Source organism: Apodemus sylvaticus, chromosome 12, assembly GCF_947179515.1.
Source record: "Apodemus sylvaticus chromosome 12, mApoSyl1.1, whole genome shotgun sequence".
Taxonomy (NCBI): domain Eukaryota; kingdom Metazoa; phylum Chordata; class Mammalia; order Rodentia; family Muridae; genus Apodemus; species Apodemus sylvaticus.
In genome coordinates, this window is record NC_067483.1 from 64,456,329 (window position 1) to 64,476,674 (window position 20,346).

Here is a 20,346-nt window from a genome sequence, read left to right on the forward strand (position 1 = left end):
GAAACTACTTTTATCCCTCTGGGCTATGTTTTGATAGTTAGCCTCATATATGAAATATATGACTACATGTTTTATATACATACATACATACATACATACATACATACATACACACACACACACACACACACACAGACACACACATGTATGCATATGTGTAGGTGGAAGGTGGGTATGGAGGGACAGGAAGGTGAGTGGGATTGGAGCACATGATGTGAAATTCATAAAGATCAATAAAAAGTTTTAAAAATCAATGACAGGATATTTAGTAGTCTAAGATGACCATGAACACAGTGATCATCTACCTCAGTTTCTTTAGTGTTAGAACGATAGGAATTAACATCATGCATAGCAAAATTTTTATCATCATCACTGATTTTTTTTTTAAAGATATGTCATATAGTCGTTATTACACTACCTGCTGAGTGTGACATCCTGAGGATAACAGGCACGTGTTCTACACCCAGTTTTAGGTGGTCCTAGAGACTGAACTCAGTGTTTTGTGCATGCTAGTCAAGTAATCTACCAACTGAATTACAATCCCAAGTTGAAACATTTTTGTATGTATACACGAAGTACACAGTTATGTTTAGTTAACATAAACGCAAAGTGATGATTACCTCAGAATAATCAGAATACCTATTTCCCTAATGTTTTATCATTTCTTTATGGTGAAAATATTTAAAATCCTCTTTTGACTATATAAAGATAGACAATGTGTTCCACATAACTTTGGTCACCCTGATGTGCTACAGAACCTAGTAACGTATCCTTCTCCTCTAACTGTCCTCACACCCCTTCCAACCTTCAACCTCACCCCAACACCTAAGGTAACTCTTATCCTACTCATCCTTTTTATGTATTTAGCTTTTTAGGATTCTAATTGTAAGTTAAATTGTGCAAGGGTGTTTACCTGAAGAATTTACCTAATGCCATACAGGCACAACCTTCTTAAGTCAATTGACAGGATATGGCTGAACACTATTCAGGTTCTATTTCTGTCTAATTTTCTAATACACATAATCTCAATTACAGTAGAATAAAAAAAGACTTGATTTCAATAAAGTTCCAAGTAGACTAGAGTTTATGTAGGCTAGACAGGTAAGAGGGTAGTTGGCCAATTGGTACTAAGTCACAGTCAGAGATGAGCAAATTCAGGTGTACTTTTACACAGTATGGTAACACAGATAAAAATAATTCCCTCTAGATTTCAGAAAACTAGAAGACTTTTTAAAGTTTACATCATTAAAAATAGACAAATGTTTGAAGACATAGGTACGTTTAGCCTGCTTTTTAAACACTATGCAATAAACATGTGTATTAAAATCCAATCCTATTAATGTCCTGTGTTTACATTTATGTTTCAAATAAACGTACACAAAAAGAGAAGTGTTTTGCATAGCATTCAGTTCTTGTTACATGCAATATGTAAATGTATCTTTTATTCAGCTGATGTAAATGTCTTCTCCCAGGCTTACTGCGTCCATCTGTTAACCTAGGCCTAGGTCTAGTTCTGGAAGCTTCCAGACTCCATACAATTTTATCTAATCCTAGAATGTTTCCAGCCTCTGAGACTTACTGCTGAATGCTCTCCCTTTTTTTTTTTTTTTGATTTTTTTATTTGATATATTTTTTATTTACATTTCAAATGATTTCCCCTTTTCTAGCCTCCCCCCACACTCCCCGAAAGTCCCGTAAGCCTCCTTCTTTCCTCCTGTCCTCCCACCCACCCCTTCCCACTTCCCCATTCTGGTTTTGCCGAATACTGCTTCACTGAGTCTTTCCAGAACACGGGGCCACTCCTCCTTTCTTCTTGCACCTCATTTGATGTGTGGATTATGTTTTGGGTATTCCAGTTTTCTAGGTTAATATCCACTTATTAGTGAGTGCATACCATGATTGACCTTTTGAGTCTGGGTTACCTCACTTAGTATGATGTTCTCTAGCTCCATCCATTTGCCTAAGAATTTCATGAATTCATTGTTTCTAATGGCTGAATAGTACTCCATTGTGTAGATATACCACATTTTTTGCATCCACTCTTCTGTTGAGGGATACCTGGGTTCTTTCCAGCATCTGGCAATTATAAATAGGGCTGCTATGAACATAATAGAGCATGTATCCTTATTACATGGTGGGGAATCCTCTGGGTATATGCCCAGGAGTGGTATAGCAGGATCTTCTGGAAGTGAGGTGCCCAGTTTTCGGAGGAACCGCCAGACTGATTTCCAGAGTGGTTGTACCAATTTGCAACCCCACCAGCAGTGGAGGAGTGTTCCTCTTTCTCCCTCTCCAACACCTGCTGTCTCCTGAATTTTTAATCTTAGCCATTCTGACTGGTGTAAGGTGAAATCTCAGGGTTGTTTTGATTTGCATTTCCCTAATGACTAATGAAGTTGAGTATTTTTTAAGATGCTTCTCCGCCATCTGAAGTTCTTCAGGTGAGAATTCTTTGTTTAACTCTGTACCCCATTTTTTTATAGGGTTGTTTGGTTTTCTGGAGTCTAACTTCTTGAGTTCTTTATATATATTCGATATTAGCCCTCTATCTGATGTAGGATTGGTGAAGATCTTTTCCCAATGTGTTGGTTGCCGATTTGTCCTCTTGATGGTGTCCTTTGCCTTACAGAAACTTTGTAATTTTATGAGGTCCCATTTGTCAATTCTTGCTCTTAGAGCATACGCTATTGGCGTTCTGTTCAGAAACTTTCTCCCTGTACCGATGTCCTAAAGGGTCTTCCCCAGTTTCTTTTCTATTAGCTTCAGAGTCTCTGGCTTTATGTGGAGGTCATTGATCCATTTGGATTTGAGCTTAGTACAAGGAGACAAGGATGGATCAATTCGCATTCTTCTGCATGCTGACCTCCAGTTGAATCAGCACTATTTGTTGAAAAGGCTATCTTTTTTTCCATTGGATGTTTTCAGCCCCTTTGTCGAGGATCAAGTGGCCATAGGTATGTGGGTTCATTTCTGGATCTTCAATCCTGTTCCATTGATCCTCCTGCCTGTCACTGTACCAATACCATGCAGTTTTTAACACTATTGCTCTGTAGTATTGCTTGAGGTCAGGGATACTGATTCCCCAAGACTTTCTTTTGATGCTGAGAATAGTTTTAGCTATCCTGGGTTTTTTGTTATTCCAGATGAATTTGATAATTGCTCTTTCTAACTCTGTGAAGAATTGAGTTGGGATTTTGATGGGTATTGCATTGAATCTGTATATTGCTTTTGGCAAAATGGCCATTTTAACTATATTGATTCTACCGATCCATGAGCATGGGAGGTTTTCCCATTTTTTGAGGTCTTCTTCCATTTCCTTCTTCAGAGTCTTGAAGTTCTTGTCATATAGATCTTTCACATGTTTGGTAAGGGTCACCCCAAGATACTTTATACTGTTTGTGGCTATTGTGAAGGGGGTCATTTCCCTAATTTCTTTCTCAGCCTGCTTATCCTTTGAGTATAGGGAGGCCACTGATTTGCTTGAGTTGGTTTTATACCCTGCCACTTTGCTGAAGTTGTTTATCAGCTGTAGGAGTTCTCTAGTGGAGTTTTTTGGGTCACTTAGGTAGACTATCATGTCATCTGCAAATAATGATAGTTTGACTTCTTCCTTTCCAATTTGTATCCCTTTGACCTCCTTATGAACCATACAAAGAATCAACAAAACCAGGAGCTGGTTCTTTGAGAAAATCAACAAGATAGATAAAGATAAACCCTTAGCCAGACTGACCAAAGGGCACAGAGAAAGTATCCAAATTAACAAACTTAGAAATGAAAAGGGAGATATAACAACGGAAACTGAGGAGATCCAAAAAAATCATCAGATCCTACTACAAGAGCCTGTACTCAACACAACTGGAGAATCTGGAGGAAATGGACAATTTCCTTGACAGATACCAAATACCAAAATTAAATCAGGACCAAATAGATCATCTAAACAGTCCCATAACGCCGAAAGAAATAGAAGGAGTTATAGAAAGTCTTCCAACCAAAAAAAGCACAGGACCAGATGGTTTCAGTGCAGAATTCTATCAGACCTTCAAAGAAGAGTTAACACCAATACTCTTCAAATTATTCCACAAAATAGAAACAGAAGGAACACTACCCCAATTCCTTCTACGAAGCCACAATTACGCTGATACCAAAACCACACAAAGATCCAACAAAGAAAGAGAACTTCAGACCAATTTCCCTTATGAACATCGATGCAAAAATACTCAATAAAATTCTTGCCAACCGAATCCAAGAACACATCAAAACGATCATCCACCATGATCAAGTAGGCTTTATCCCGGGAATGTAGGGTTGGTTCAATATATGGAAATCCATCAATGCAATCCACTACATAAACAAACTCAAAGAACAAAACCACATGGTCATTTCATTGGATGCTGAAAAAGCATTTGACAAAATTCAGCATCCTTTCATGCTTAAAGTCTTGGAAAGAACAGGAATTCAAGGCCCATACCTAAACATAGTAAAAGCAATATACAGCAAACCGGTGGCCAGCATCAAACTAAATGGAGAGAAACTTGAAGCAATCCCACTAAAATCAGGGACTAGACAAGGCTGCCCCCTTTCTCCTTATCTTTTGAATATTGTACTTGAGGTACTAGCTCGGGCAATGCTCTCCCTTTCTAGCTCTTTCTGAACTCTGGCTGGCTGGTCAACTCAGCTCTTCTGGCTCAAATTCCTCTCCAAACTGAGTGATTCAATCTTGTTTTTCACTCAGCCTCTGACTCTGACAATCTGTTCTAATCCTCTGGCTCCTTCTCATTCTCTGGCTCAGGCTGTCTTTACCCGTGTCTAGCTTGTTCTCTCTTCAACCTGTCTCTGTAAAAGTCTCCTGGCAAAGCTGCCTCTTTCCTCTGGGCTGCTCCCTTTTATGTTGCCTCTTTCCTCTCTGTTCTCCTGAGGGGTGGGGGGTGTATCCTATCCTGTCAAATCTTTCTCTGAATCACCACTTTGTCTGCCACTCAATTAGACATCTCTTTCAGACATGGGGGCTTCCTTCTACAAACTAACTTTTTCTTTATTGTTTGTAACTAAGGGTGTATACTAAGGATGTGTCGTTTTCCAACCCTAGGGATTAAAGGTGTGTGCTAAGGGCTGAGTCACACAACTAGAAACATTTTTTTTTCCAGTAAGTAACACTATCTAGGGGTTCCCAGTGTGATCACATATCCTGCAACATGCACATCATAGGTTATTGTTCTTAGAGTAGAGAAAATTATTTTTAAATTTCCAATTGACTTTTTGTTTTGACTCTTGTTTTTCTGTTGTTTGTTTGTTTATTTTACTGTCTTTCATTTTACTTCATGTTTGCTAATTTTAGGGAAAGTTAGCAGCATTATATCTCTCCTCTTATGCTAATCAGGAGAGAGTTAGTCTAGACATTTGCTTGAGGGGTAATGACAGTGAGGTGAGGAGGAAAGAAAAGTCTTATCCTTCCATGTTCAAATATTTGTTTATTCACACTGTATATGGTAAAGTAACTTACTTTTAATTTTCCTGGTATCTCAAAAATCCAGATACTCTGGGGATTTGGGGTTTTTTTTTCCCTCCCTTGAAAATATGGCTAGAATGTATAAGTAGGAAAAGCACTAACGTGAAAAAGAGAACATGACCCATGAATTAACCATCATATGATGGTACCATCTACTTCCAAATTGTAAGACTTTGAAGAAAAAAAATAAGAATGGGTGTTTTGTTGTTGTTGTTGTTGTTATTGTTACCACATCAAGATCTGGCTCTTTCAAATGACTTTTTACCACAGTTTAATTACTATTAGCTTTTAGTTTGCTTGCACAGGCATGTGGCACAGGTGTGCACTCACATGCACACATGTTTGCCTTTCTTGTTTTCCATATGCTGGAAGGACTAGGTCCTCAAAGTTAAATCCTTTAGAATATAGCTTTACTTGTTTTGTGAAAGGAGTAGGATTAGAAGTTTAAGTTCATTGCGTTATTTCTATTCCTAGAAATCCAAGATGAATCTAAAAGCTGTTCCTGATTGTTTATCTACTCATTCCCTCTTCATATCTGATCTTCCAATCACAATAGTGTTTTATTAATATTAGCATGTCCTATTGTGTACTATTACCAATTTGCATATACTAACATTATAATACATTAACAAAGCTTTAGGACTGATTAAGAGAAGCAGTAGTCAGGGAGCCATTTCAGAAGACTCTACTACCTTGTTCTAAGGTGCCTTGTATTTTGAATGTGCAAACTGGGAACAACAACCCTATCTACAGAAAGGACCTGAATAAAATTATCCTTTATTTGAGACATTTTACTGCCATCTGCTGGAAAACTATAAAATAACTGCAAACTGTGTAACAATTTATTTATTTAGTTGTTTGTTTATTTTGGGGGGAGGAAATATTTTATTTGGCTTACACTTCTACATCACTGTTTATGAATAAAGGAACTCAAGACAGAAATTCAAACAGGGGCCTGAAACCTGAAGGCAGGAACTTATGCAGAGTCCATGGAGGAGTGCTGGTTACGGGCTTGTTCTCCATGGCTTGCTCAGCCTGCTCTCTCTTTCTCTCTCTCTCTCTCTCTCTCTCTCTCTCTCTCTTTCTTATTTGATATATTCTTTATTTACATTTCAAATGATTTCCCTTTTCCTAGCTCCCCACTCCTGAAAGTCCCATAAGCCCTCTTCCCTCCCCCTGTTCCCCCATCCACCCCTTCCCACTTCCCTGTTCTGGTTTTGCCCTACACTGCTACACTGAGCCTTTCCAGACCCAGGGGCCACTCCTCCATTCTTCTTGGACATCATTTGATGTGTGGATTATGTCTTGGGTATTCCAAGTTTCTAGGCTAATATCCACTTAGCAGCCCTACTTATAATAGCCAGAAGCTGGAAAGAACCCAGATGTCCCTCAACGGAGGAATGGATACAAAAAATGTGGTATATATACACAATGGAGTACTATTCAGCCATTAGAAACAATGAATTCATGAATTTCTTAGACAAATGGATGGACTGGAGAACATCATCCTAAGTGAGGTAACCCAGTCTCAAAAAAAAAAAAAAAATCACTCATGGTATGCACTCACTAATAACAATTTAATGAAAGGTGCCCTTAGGCACCGTCAAGTAAGCAAACAATCTACTGTGCTAGGATAGAGAGGATAAGAGAAAATTAGAAAGGCTGCTTCTTGTCACCTGGCACATCTGATAGGACGGTAAAAGTAGCTCTGCTATTATGCTGGCTTGCAGAATGTCAATGTTCCATCACAACTGACAAGCTTTAGGGGGTAAGTGTACATAACAGGAATGCCAGGTTGCTTGTCATCTGGGTATGATAAATACCAGGAAGTACTATATGGCAGTAGCAAGAAATGGGAAGCTTATAAAACCATCCATTGCTAAGCTTTTAACTTCCTCTATTTCCAGAGTTCTGAATGAGAAAAATATTTCATTTAAAAGGATGGCTTTATAGTTTACAGTTACACTAAAAATGGACATTTGCTAAATTCCAGCTCTGACGTTCCTGTAACTTAATCAACTCCTATTACTGTTGGTAGACAAGGAATAGTGTCATCTGAAGAAGCCTGTTCATTTCTGAAAATTCTGAACAGTTTGAACATAATCTTTTAAATTAAAAATATTATATTTAGTATATGTTTTCCCTGGATAATGACTATATATTCGTGTATATATGTTTTGCCTACATGTATGACTGTATATTATGTGAATGGTATACATGGAAGCCAGAAGAGGGTGTCATACCCCTTGTAACTGGAGTTGTGATCTGCCTTGTGGGTACTGGAAATCAAACGTGGATCTTCTGTAAGAAGATCTTAAGCCATCTTACTAAGCCATCTCTCTGGCTCAAATATAATCTTCTGATTAATATACTAAAACCTGAAAATTGTTAAGGGGAAAAGTAGATTTTCTAAATCTTGAAATAGACATTTCAGAAAACATTACATTTTCACAAGAAAAGAATTTGATGGAGCTGGAGAGATGGCTCAGAGGTGTAGAGCACTGGCTGCTCTTCCAGAGGTCCTGAGTTCAATGCCCAGCACCCATATGGCAGCTCACAACTGTCTAATAACTGTAGTTCCATGAAACCTGATACCCTCTTCTGGTGTGCAAATGTACATGCAGATAACACACCCATATGCATAAGTAATAAATCTTTTTTTTTAAAAAAAGTATTTGATGGCACAAAACCAATGTTGCAATCTGCTGAACAGAGACTAATACTGAGGGAAAGTAAATACTCAAGTTGCTATCATTCTTGTCAGATGACTGTAATAGTATCCTGACTTGTCTCTGGATCCCCATTCCTGCCCTTTTGCTATTAAGGGATTGTGAAGAGCAAGAATCAACAGCTTGAGTGACCCCAAACCTCAAAGTCTTGCTGACCATGAGCCCAGCACCACCCTAGCAGTTCATCGAATTGAGAACCAGAGGCATGAGACCATGAATTACTTTAATTCTAAGAAAGACAAAATGGCATAATCATTAATATTACTACACTAATACTGTCACCATGACTGATTAACAGACATGCCTGTCCTTTATCTTTCCTCATCTTTATTCCTCATTAATCTTCCTTACTCTTTTAGTCACTCAATATTTATGGAGTATCTATCAACCTGCCATCCCTTTGACAGGTAATATCTAAAGTGAATTGTCTCCTCTTGCTGTTCAATTTGATCTCTGAATACACTATCTTCTCAAGCCATTTCAGTATGGCTTCTGCTACTACATACCATTTAAAACTGTTATTTTAGACTAAATTCATAAGAACCTTAATGTTGCTAAGTCTCATGATGATTTTGATTTTAGTTCTTATAGTAGCTTCCCCTCAGTAGCATGTGCAAAGATGATGGTAGTTCTTAACTATCTTCTGTTGTCTGATTATTTAGTCCATCTATTCAACAACATGATCTTTGCCCCCCTCCTTATTTGGTAAGCTAACACTCATACAGCTCAAATGAATAATGTCGAGATTAATGAATTATCCCAAAGTAGACATGAGCTGTGTGACCACTGCCTGAATCAGCAAAAAGGACACTAAAAGCAAGCCAGGAGCTTGTGCTATTGTTCCCTAGTTCCTGCCTCTTCCCTGGAACTAATCACTACCCTGACATCAAACACTATATATTAGTTTTGCAACTTGAAGCTTCATCTAAATGGATGGGACAGCAGGCATCATTGGTGTATTATTCAGTAAATTCTTCAGTAAATACTATGAAAATCTTCTCATTCATGTTCCACTAGGAAACCTGAACACTTATCAGATCAATCCTTTCCTGTCTTAGGTATTTAGAAACACATTGTCCTGCTCCACACTTTCACTTTCTAAACGGTGTTATGATACATAGTTTCTAACCTTTATCAACTGAATCAATCAGTTATTTGCCTAAAGATTAGTGTTATTTATTTTCTGCTAAAGACATTGTCCTCTATCCAAAATCAGTACAATAGCATTCTACAATTACTTCTCTCTTTTAGACCTATAGTACATTTGGAACTGATTCTGTCGATGATATAGGGAAGAAGTGAAGACACACATGCCCTTGCTCTTCATGAATATTATCCGACCGACCTGACACCAATGGCTGAAGAGTGACCCCTCACTATTCCACTAGGCCCACTTTGTTAAAATATACATCTCATATAAAAGCATAATGATTTCAGAATTCTTAATCCTATTCAATTAGATTTAAACAGATCTTAATATCAAGAGGTTAAGTATTCTTGTTTTGTTTTCTTGTACCCTGGCTTATGTTTGTTTTGTTGTTGTTGTTTGTTTATTTTGAGACAAGTGTTTCTTATGCAGTCCTGGCTGGCCTGAAGCAGCTTGCTATGAAGACCAGGCTGCCCTCCAACTCACATAGATCCATCTGCCTCTGTATGCAGAGTGTTGACATTAAAAGTATGTACCATCATTCCCAGACAGCCCAGCTATTCTTGGCCTATGTCATTTCTAGGTGAAATTAAGAATCTATGAGATAACTTAGAAAAGGAATATAGGAATATCATTCTTTAATTTTGATCCTGAGAAATGAAGTAATACTGTGTTCTAATATACAAAAGTGGTGTTCTCTCTCTCTCTCTCTCTCTCTCTCTCTCTCTCTCTCTCTCTGTGTGTGTGTGTGTGTGTGTGTGTGTGTGTGTCTGTCTGTCTGTCTGTTTCTCTTCCTGGTCTGAATTAAATCTAGTCTTTCATGAATTCTACACAAGCTCCCAAACATTCAGCACAACTCTATCTCATAGACCTTCATTTATTTAAATTCTTTTTATAATTTTCTATGTAGAAGTTTTACACACCACATTAGATTTCTTTTTCCTAGCCCAGATAGTTATTGTTTTTTGATGTTCTACTAAACATATTAATTTTGCAAAGACTATTTGCCAGCATATACAAATACCAGTTAAAACAATTTATCATAAATACTTATAGTTTTGTTCCTACATGTATTTGTTCTTTCTTGTTAAAAAAATACTAAAATCCTTCTATATTCTTTTTTATTCTTAAAATAGCATCAAATGTTAAAAACATAAGTATTCAAAGCAACATTCAACAGACTTGCCTAAATAAAACTCATCAGGAAAGAAAAATAAAACAGGCTATCTAATTCAAGATTTAACTGACATGAAAGAGAAGAATCTCTTCAGGGATAAGCTTTGCCACTCTCATACTAATGAGGGTCAATTTCAGTGCTAATTTTAGGAAAACCACTCTGAAAATTTATTACTAAGTCTCATCAGTTAGGAAAACTGCTAGACCTGTCCAGAATAAAAACCAGAAAATGGCTCATAAGCAGGTACCTTTGCTAGTTACCATATTATTTTGTCTTTAGGAATAGTACCTGGAACACCATAGACACTTAACAGTTCACTATATCATCATTAATTGCCACTTTCTGAACTCTGTAATAACTCTTCAAATGATTAGTCTTCCTTAAAACCTAAGCACTTTTCAATATAGCAGAAACAAGAAAAAAGAGAAAATGAAAGGTGGTGGCTCTTGGCCAGTTTGTATATATGGAGTATCAGTGCATGTAAACTAAAACAGGCTATAAACATTTACAGTCTGACAAGCTTTCAGTATTATGAGTATTAAAGTACCTTCAACATATGCTAAAGTGGCTCAAAGTAAACATGATGACTGGATATGGTTTCTCCCAATAGTAAACTTGTGAGAATATTTACTAGGCTGATATTTTTAACAGGCAGAAAGTTTTTAATGACAATATGAGAAATAGACCTAAAAAGCATGTAAATTCAAAAATACACTTAGACAACAAAAAAGTTTATGTTAGAAAACACAAACCACAGAATTAAAGACACTGACCACCACCACAGAAAGAACAAATGATTTTATTTACCTATCATGTATCCATGAGTAAATATTTATGGTTCATTAAATACATAAAAATGTATTTTTATATAAATACATTTTATATAAATACATTTTAATATAAAAAACCCAAAGCAGGTCCTATTTTTCATTTAAATTGTGTATTCCATTATCATTCCAGTTTAATTATTTAAGTATTGCAAAACAATAACAAATATAAAATGATATATAGGATATAGAATGGGGAAAGGGCTAGCTGTTTTTTGAGGGACTGATTAGGGAACAGTAGAATCAAATGCTAAAAAAGTATTCTATAACTAAGCTATCCTCAACCTGAAATGAAGAGGCTAACATTTTCCCCTGTCATCTACTCAAACCGTGGGTCTGAAAATAATTTATATAGACCATGCAAAGTTAAATCAGCCTACTCTGACATCCATGACATCAGTGGCTACGAAAAGGGTGTGTCTCAGCCACTCACACAGTGCCTGAAACAATAGTACCAATGCTCTGAAAACAGCTGAGCAGAATATGCCATCCAATTTGCCTACACCAAACAGCAATCTTACTGGGTAACACACAGATACATTTTATTAGCATATAATAATTGCTGATACTTGGCTATAACTCTGATGAACTAGATTAATGGTCTATTGATATGAATACAATTGTTTAAGGAGAAATATACAATACTTTGTTTTACTGTAGCAGTGACAAATGCTTAAGTCATCCAACAAAATGTAGGGATTGCTTTCCTTTCTTTCACTTACCTAGTTTCGTGGTGCCCTCTTGTGGGTACTCCGGAAACTGACCCTCTGAAGGAACACTGACAGTTCTCCTCAGGCATCGCCCTTTGGTGGAATCTGTCTGTTGATCCTGTCCTTCCACTGGTATCTATTTAGGCGAGAGACAGAGAGAAAACTAAATAATGAACATGTGTAAGAACTTTCTTACTTATTAATGTTTCTAATTAATGAAGATAGTAGTGTGGGATGAGATCTGAAAGGAGAGGAATGTAGAAATAGAATATAAAATATATATGAATATTAAAAAATAGAATGTAAAAAGGATGTTAAGGGATGACCAACTCCTTTGCAGGAAGCTGCTGTTTAGAAAGAAAACTGAAGGATCAGGAAAGGCAAGTATTTAAATTAGCTAACCTGGACTATGTACAAATCCTATCTGGGTGTGAACCTGTTCTGGAAGCTCAGAGAACAAAATAAACACACAAATAAAAGGAAAAGAGAGAGAGAAAAGCTATTTCAGTAATTTTATATGTTGTTCTGTTTTATTAAATATTGTTGTCAATGCCTTACTGTATGTAACTTACAACATAAAATTGATCATAGCTATAGAGAGGAAAACAGTATATGCAAGGCTTTATGCTAGCTAGGCTTCAGGCTTCAGCTATGTTTTCCCCTATGAATATCTATGATAAATTTTATTGTTTCATACAGTAAGACATTAACAACAATGATTAATAAAGCAGAACAACAAGCATATAGTTACAAGAATGTATTTTCTCTTTTCTCCATTACCTGACATGTTTCAATATACTTAATCATATTTTTATCTTTTCTACATATTTTTAAGATATGTTTATTTAATTTATATATGTGAGTACATTATTACTATCTTCAGACACATCAGGAGAGGGCATCAGATCCTATTACAAATGGTTGTGAGCCACCATGTGATTAGTGGGAATTGAACTCAGGACCTCTGGAAGAACAGTCAGTGCTCTTAACTGCTGAGCCATCTCTCCAGCCCTACAAATGGTATTTTCTAACTTTCATCACAAACTGTATTAGTTTGGTAAAGTATGTCAATAACTAATCAATAATACATTTCTTATACCTCTTGGATTGTCTTTAAGAAATCACAGTTAATAATGACTAACATTTAAGTCTTACTAAGAAAATATAGGATATATATTGTTAACAAAGGGAGCCCAGTAAAGCATAGGGGGTCTTTTTTGGCATTGGCGCTGCTGAGTCAAACATATTTTTTAAGAGGGGCAAGGGTGTAGGACTTGATTTATTCCTTACACCACATTCAAAATGTGCTGTAGATATAAAAGAGAAAAGAAACAAAATAAGGTTTGTAGAATGGTATTGTGTTAATCCTACATAAGGGAAAATGCCTTTAACAGTAGACAACACTAATCATTAGAGGGAAACCTTGGATAATCTTGCATATTGAGAAACATGAAGATTTTCCTCTGTGACACCTGGTATTCCAAGGACAGCAATCAACATGTATCATAGCAAATGTTCCAACAAAGCAGAAGAAGCAGGTAGACTTGTACCTGACTTGTGCAATGCTCAGTAATCCAACCCCAGTGACTAGGGTCAAGGACATTATAGCTTTCTGTTGGTTATGAAACATCTAAAGAATGAATGTCCAAGCACTTCTTTAGTACTGAAAGTTTACACACTCTTTGCAGAACTAAATAGTACTTTCCTTTTATTACATTAACTAAGCTTACTCTTTGTACATTCAGAGGGCAAAATTAAGAAAGATAAAATTAGAAAGACAGAAATCATAATCAATAAAGACAAAACTCTTCCTAAAATACTAAGTAATACAAAACCCCATGAACTGAAACCTAAGTCATCCCCCCCTTTCAGTAGTAAACTATACTGTCTCTACTTAAACAATTAAAGAGTGGCATGGAAAGGGTAAGTGACTTTTATTTTAAAAAGCAAAAGTAACTTACTTGATTCAAAAGTAGAAACTAGGGGAGTAAATTTAGAAAAGAAAAATTTGGATCACTGAGCAAATAAACTATCTGTAATGGTTTTCAACTGTCTATTACCTGAATAAGCATTGCAGTAACATTAATTGTTTACAGTATTTCAGGAGGAGGTAATACCCCCCCCCCTTTGAAATTTAAAAAGACCGTATCCATGAAAAACGTCTCTACTATCTGCTTGGTTTTCACTATGAAAAAGAAAGAAATACAATCATAGTCTTGCTATTTGAACCCAAATTTTATTGTCAATTATTTTCTCCAAGTCTTAACATAGATAAACTATGATCATATATTTTATTTAAAGTACTTACTCTGAAAAGTTAGGTAGTTTTATTCTTGAGTCAAAGCAAAGAGAATACAATGAGAATTTTTGTTCTAAATATAAATTTCTTTTTAAATTGTATTTATGCATTTATTCATTTAATGTGAGCATGTGTGCATGTATTCTTGGGTGATCTGCATGCCCACAGAAGCTAGGAGAGAGCACTGACAGAGCTCCTGAGGCTGGAGTTAAAAGCAGCTGTTAGCTACCTTATCTGAATGCTGACAACTGAACTCAGGTCTTCTTTAACAGCACAAGTATTCCTACCATTGAATAATCTCTCCAATATCCCTACATTTCTTTAGAATATTTTATTATTATAACACTCACGATTGCTCCTTAGACACGGTATTTTAAAGACGCCAAATTTATTGGTAATTTCGTTCTGGTCAAATGAACCGAATTCTGCTAAGATAAACAGTTTCAGATATCAACTTGTTCTGTTCTGATTGTCCTAAATTTCTTTTACCATTTCATACTTTGTTTTAAAAACTGTTGCTCAGAACTCATACATCTCCCAGTTTCTATGACAAGACCTTGGACTGGGCTTCTAAATCTCTCTAGATTCAATAAAAAGGGAAAGAACTAAGCACTTCAATTCTCATCTTCTGTAGAGGAGGAGACAGAAAACTGTAAGGAATGAGGGGCTTAAGTAGCTTCTAAGAAATGTTCACAACAAAATAAAATAAAATATAATTTCTTTGTCCTCTTAGTTAACTGTCTATGACACCTGCAGAGCGAGTGTATTTATTTTAACATATATTCACATATATACACATATACTTCCTAGAAAAATCTTTTCTCCTTGCTTAGAATTATATGGAAATTATTTCAATTTATTCTGAGCTCAACAGATTTTTATAATTCAGCTTCTGAGGCTCCAGCTGCACCTGCAAATCAGAGCTGTAGTGGTAGAGCTCAACACTGTTTTAACAAGATTTAGATGCTCACTCAAGGCTGACATCCACTGCCTCAAGGTGTAGTTTCTTTCCCTCCTACTATGGATAAGCATCTCAAAGGGCCCTCAATATAGAGGCTCTCAGCCATCACTGCAAATTATAATCACCCAGAAAGTTTGAAACAGACCATTCTAGGCAGACAAAGTGGAAGACTGCTAAATCTATGTAAATCTATTCTCAGTGTCTCTGTTTTCTTCTTAAATCTTGCTCAGAAGTATTAAGTAAACCAAGAAACAGAAACCACCTAATTCTACTAAACCTCATTTGCTGTGCTTTTGGGGTGTGGCATTCCATCAATTCCAGGAATGATGAGATTTTAAAGAAGTCTTTCACTAGCAAATTAAGGCCTCTCTCTGTTCAGCCTACCAGTGAGTATCATTTGTCTTCTCCATCTTTAGTTGTCTGCTGAAAAACCTTCCCTGCAAAAACAGGAGAATCCTTGGCAAAGTCTCCTGGATATCCTTCTGTTCAGTAGAATTGACTTCTCAAGAGGTTCTGCTGCTTCTGCTTGAAATTCAAAATGATGTGCTACACTGGGAAAAGGTACACAGCAAATACCTGCAGTAACATGACCATTGCAATGTGAAGTTGCTTGTTAACCGATGATTGAATATACGTATATTGTGGAAGGGGCTAGTTTTGTTGTTTTCAGAATAGGATTAGTCTTCTATCAATTATTCTATCATAGCACATACTTATTTTTTTATCCAAATTCTTAAAAGTTTCTTTACCAGTCTCTGTCCCCTAATAAGTTTTGCATACATATGAGTAGTTTCAAAAGCAAATCCAATCATGTTATTCTGAGGCTTAACACCCTTCAGTGGTTATCCCTTGCTCTAGCAGTAATTTTCAAAGGAAAGGTTTGCATGCAGGAGATAAAGAACCTTTTTACTTTAACTAGAACACAATCCTGTTTATCTGCTCTTTAGGAATTGTACATAGCTTTTCTACAATGATACTGTTCAAAAGTACTACCCCATAAAATGCAAACTCTGCACTACAGAACTCAGGTTTCCCACAATCTAGCCACTTACTCTGTGTCCAGTTTCAGGCTTTACAGACAGGAGCACCAAAGTGCTTGCCCTAATACAGGCCCTATTTTACAGTTCAGTGCCCTTATGTTATTTATTCTCCCAATTTTGAATTTTGTTGCTCATTTCTTTTCTATTCTGTACCTGTCAGATAAACTCCTATTCACCCTAAGGTGCAGGATAAACTGACATTCCCAAGACTTTTTCATTCTGCACTAATGCCCTAATTGGTCATTAAAATATAGCTTAAGATTCCTCCCATAACAGCCTTTTATCACTCTAATTATTATACTAATTTATAACTTTCAACTACTTTAATATAAATTAACAGTTTGTACATTACTAGCTACTCCCTAAATTTTAAAATAGCCACAACCACAAATTAATGAATAAATCTTTTATGGGTAGGATGAGGTCCATTTTAGGCAAAGAGAAAAGCATTTAGGGAAGAGGCTAGCTAGCATGCAAGGATTTGTTATATGTTTTGGAAGAAAATAGGCAAATTGGCTAGAGCTTCTTAACAGAGAGAAGCAGAATAGAACACCAAAGTATATCATGTCCACACAGAACACCACAGGTCATGTATATAATTCAAGGGGCATTTGAAAGCCTCCAAGGCTTTAGATATGTGAAATAGTAGGCTCTTGACTAGTCTTCCATGTTCTTATTGCTTCTTCTTTCAATATATATTACAGATTAATAATCAGAGCCCTTGTTTTTAAAACCAAGCCCCCTTCTAATTAAGCATTCTTCAGTAATCCGCCATTGCCAGAAGACTCAAAATGATATATTTAATGAAATCAAGGTTCTTTAGTAAATGAGTATTTTCTAATTTCCAGTTAAACTCTATTATTCATCAAATATCATTTTAACAATATTTGTCTAATTATTTCATGTGTGTGTGTGTACCACATGAACAGAGATACCCACAAAGGGCAGAAGAACCCCCTTAACTAAAGTTACTGATCATTGTGAGCCATCCAGTATTGTGCTTGGAACTGAACCTTGGATCCTTTGTATACATAAGCAGTAAGTGCCTTTAGCTGCTGAGTCATCTCTCCAGCCTCTCATTTTCCATCCCCAAGTTTAGTATAGAAAAGAACTGTGTTTTTAATCCTTGTAATTCCTAACACAGAAATGCACATACAGACAAACATTACATTTGTTAAAAAAAAAAAAAAAAAAGACAATTATTCTGAATGAAATATGCCCCAGGTATCAAACCCTGGGGTAAATGGCAAATAATTTTCAGCTGTTTTGCACAGTTCAACTAATACTTACAATCAATATACACAAGAATAAACATATCTTCAAGTAAATTATATTGAAATGTTTTAAAACTACACGATGACAGAGAGATGGCTTGGTGTTTAAGAGCCTTGGCTGCTCCTGCAGAGGTCCTAGGTTCAATTCCCAGCATTTACATGGCAGCTCACAACTATCTGTAACTGCAGTCCCATGGGATCCAATGCCCTCTTCCTGTGTGCAGATATACATGCATACAAAACACGAGTGCAAATAAGATAAATAAACAAATCTTTAAAAAAAAATCCAAAACACAGAAAGCAGAGATAGCTTTTAACAAACGGAGCTCGATTTACTCTAACAGGTTACTGCTGCTAAAAGAAGCTTACAAACTCAGGTTTCTTCTGTATTTTTATGCTGGCTACACCTGAGAGGGGCATATTTGTTTTGTTTTGTTTTTTGTTTCCTCTATTGTTTCCCCTCTACTCCTTAGTCTGTAGTTTACTTGGTATTATCTCTTGAAGGGAAAATAAACCTCAAGAATTCCTCAAAGGACTCATATGCCCTCTTTGAACCGGCTTTGGATCAAGTCATTTGGGTTTCTTCTTGGACCTATGCAAGAAAATTAATTTCAAAACGCATATGCAATATTCATTTGGCATGCAATTTGCATACAAGCAATTCACTGAACCAGTGATTTATTTTTCAAGGCAACATTTTTGGTACTCTCTTTCATCATTCTGTCCAGATCTATCCTTCTGCTATATTTGGTGTTTTTAACATTTTCCATGTTTGTCCCTCAAATAGATTTTACCCAACCTGAAGGGCATTGAAACACATACATGCACACGCTTACACGTATACGTATATGTATATGAATGAGAATGATACCAGACTATTACACACTTCGCATATTCCATCAGTGCCTGGCTAAAGATTCAAGCTTAAATTCTTACTGAGTTCTTTTGATTTTTCTTTTAAACACAGAAAATAAACACTTCCAAAATAAGCTGATTCAAGTTTAAAACAGCCTTTTAAGATAATTTTAGCAGAAAAGTCATTAAGTTTTTCAAGAAACTGTCAATTATTCAAAAAGACATTTCAAATTATCCTCATTATAATTCTTCTGTGTGAATAAAAGGTATAAAGTATAATATCACAATCATTCCATAAAAATCTCCAGTAATTTCCTCCAGTAAAATTAACAAAATATAAAACTTCTTTGAGTAACAGGTACAACAATGGTCTCGTTTTTTTTTAAGTCTTAAACATTTCTGATTTAACAGTGGTAAAACAAAACTACTTCTCTCCAGGCAGTAGGCTCTGTTTTCAATAAATGCATCATCTTTTCATCATTCCTTACTTGGCTCAATGAAATATTCTTCTTTCTAGCCCAACTAATTGTTTCCACTCTCCTTTACTCATTGTTCCACATGACCAATAAAATTCTTTTAAGAGGTGTGGTAGTCTGAATACAGGGAGTGGCACTATCAGGAGGTGTGGCCTTGTTGGAGGAGGTGTGGCCTTGGAGGAAGTGTGGTGTCACAGTGGGATGGGCTTGGAGACCTTCCAGTGACCTGGAAACTAGTCTTCTGTTTACCTTCCGAGCACCATGCTTGCCTGGATGCTGCCATGCTCCCACCTTGATGACAATAGAGTAAACCACTGAACCTGTAAACCAGCCCCAATTAAATGTTGCCCTTTATAAGAGTCGCCTTGGTTGTGGTGTCTATTCACAGCTGTAAAACCCTAAGTCGAGAGGAAAATCTGACCATATCATCAACCTAATAAATACTTTCTATGATCTAGATCATTTAAAAAAGTATAAACAGAATTCTTTATCAGGGCCTTGACTGTTCTTGATTAGTTAGTTCTTGCTAGCTATAACCTTTTATTTTGCAAACTGTTCTAAATTCTTGGAGTGTTCTACTGTTTGCTAGATGTTTCTGGACTTAAAATTATATGATTGGTTTTCCCTTGTTCTCCTGGGAAACTATTATTTCTCCCTTAAAACATGGACAAGATACTGATATTTCTGTAAAGCCACTTTTTGATAGATTCTACGATAAATCTAACCCACCTAAGGCAAGAATTTACTTAAAGTTTCCCTTGTAGTTACAATAATAATTTTTAAACAGATTGAAATAAAATTCATTTAAAATCTAGCATTTAAAGGTAAATAATTCAATGGCATTTAGTACAGCCAGAACATTGTAAAACTACTACGCTATCTAGTTTGAAACTCTGATGTTTTTGTATTGATCTTAAATACTGCAATGGGACTGCTCCTTTGTGACTACATCACTGTGTGTCAGACGTTCAATAGTAGAGGATCATGTACTACATTGTGGTACATGATTTAGCTTTAGGGAAAAAACCGCTTTCATGCTCTGAGTAGGCTTATACAACAGTATAAATTCTTAAGAGTTCACAGGATCAGGAGATTGTGGATACTTTCAGAAGTGGGACCCACTGAAGGCTCTTTAGATTAGTGGGGAGCATGCCCCAAAAGGGAACCGTGACAAGGATCACTGGCTCCATTTTCTTGAATTGCTTCTCAGCCTGAAGGTAATGGTTCTGCTTTGTTATACAGTGCAGCCATGATGTGCTGCCTCACTACTTACCCAGATGCAGTGAGACCAGCTGATCACAGAGTGGAGCCTCCGACACTATGTATAAATAGAAAGTGAACTAAG

The 20,346-nt window shown here is 36.3% G+C and overlaps 1 protein-coding gene across 2 annotated transcripts in view; it reads right to left on the bottom strand.

The window, feature by feature from the left end:
- Rasal2 (RAS protein activator like 2) overlaps positions 1–20,346 on the bottom strand; it is a 294,721-nt gene that overhangs the window by 148,018 nt on the left and 126,357 nt on the right. For both annotated transcript variants that reach the window (XM_052200582.1, XM_052200581.1), the window contains exon 3: positions 12,109–12,232. In XM_052200582.1, the coding sequence (XP_052056542.1) occupies positions 12,109–12,232 (124 nt within the window). The remainder of the gene's footprint in view (positions 1–12,108; positions 12,233–20,346) is intronic.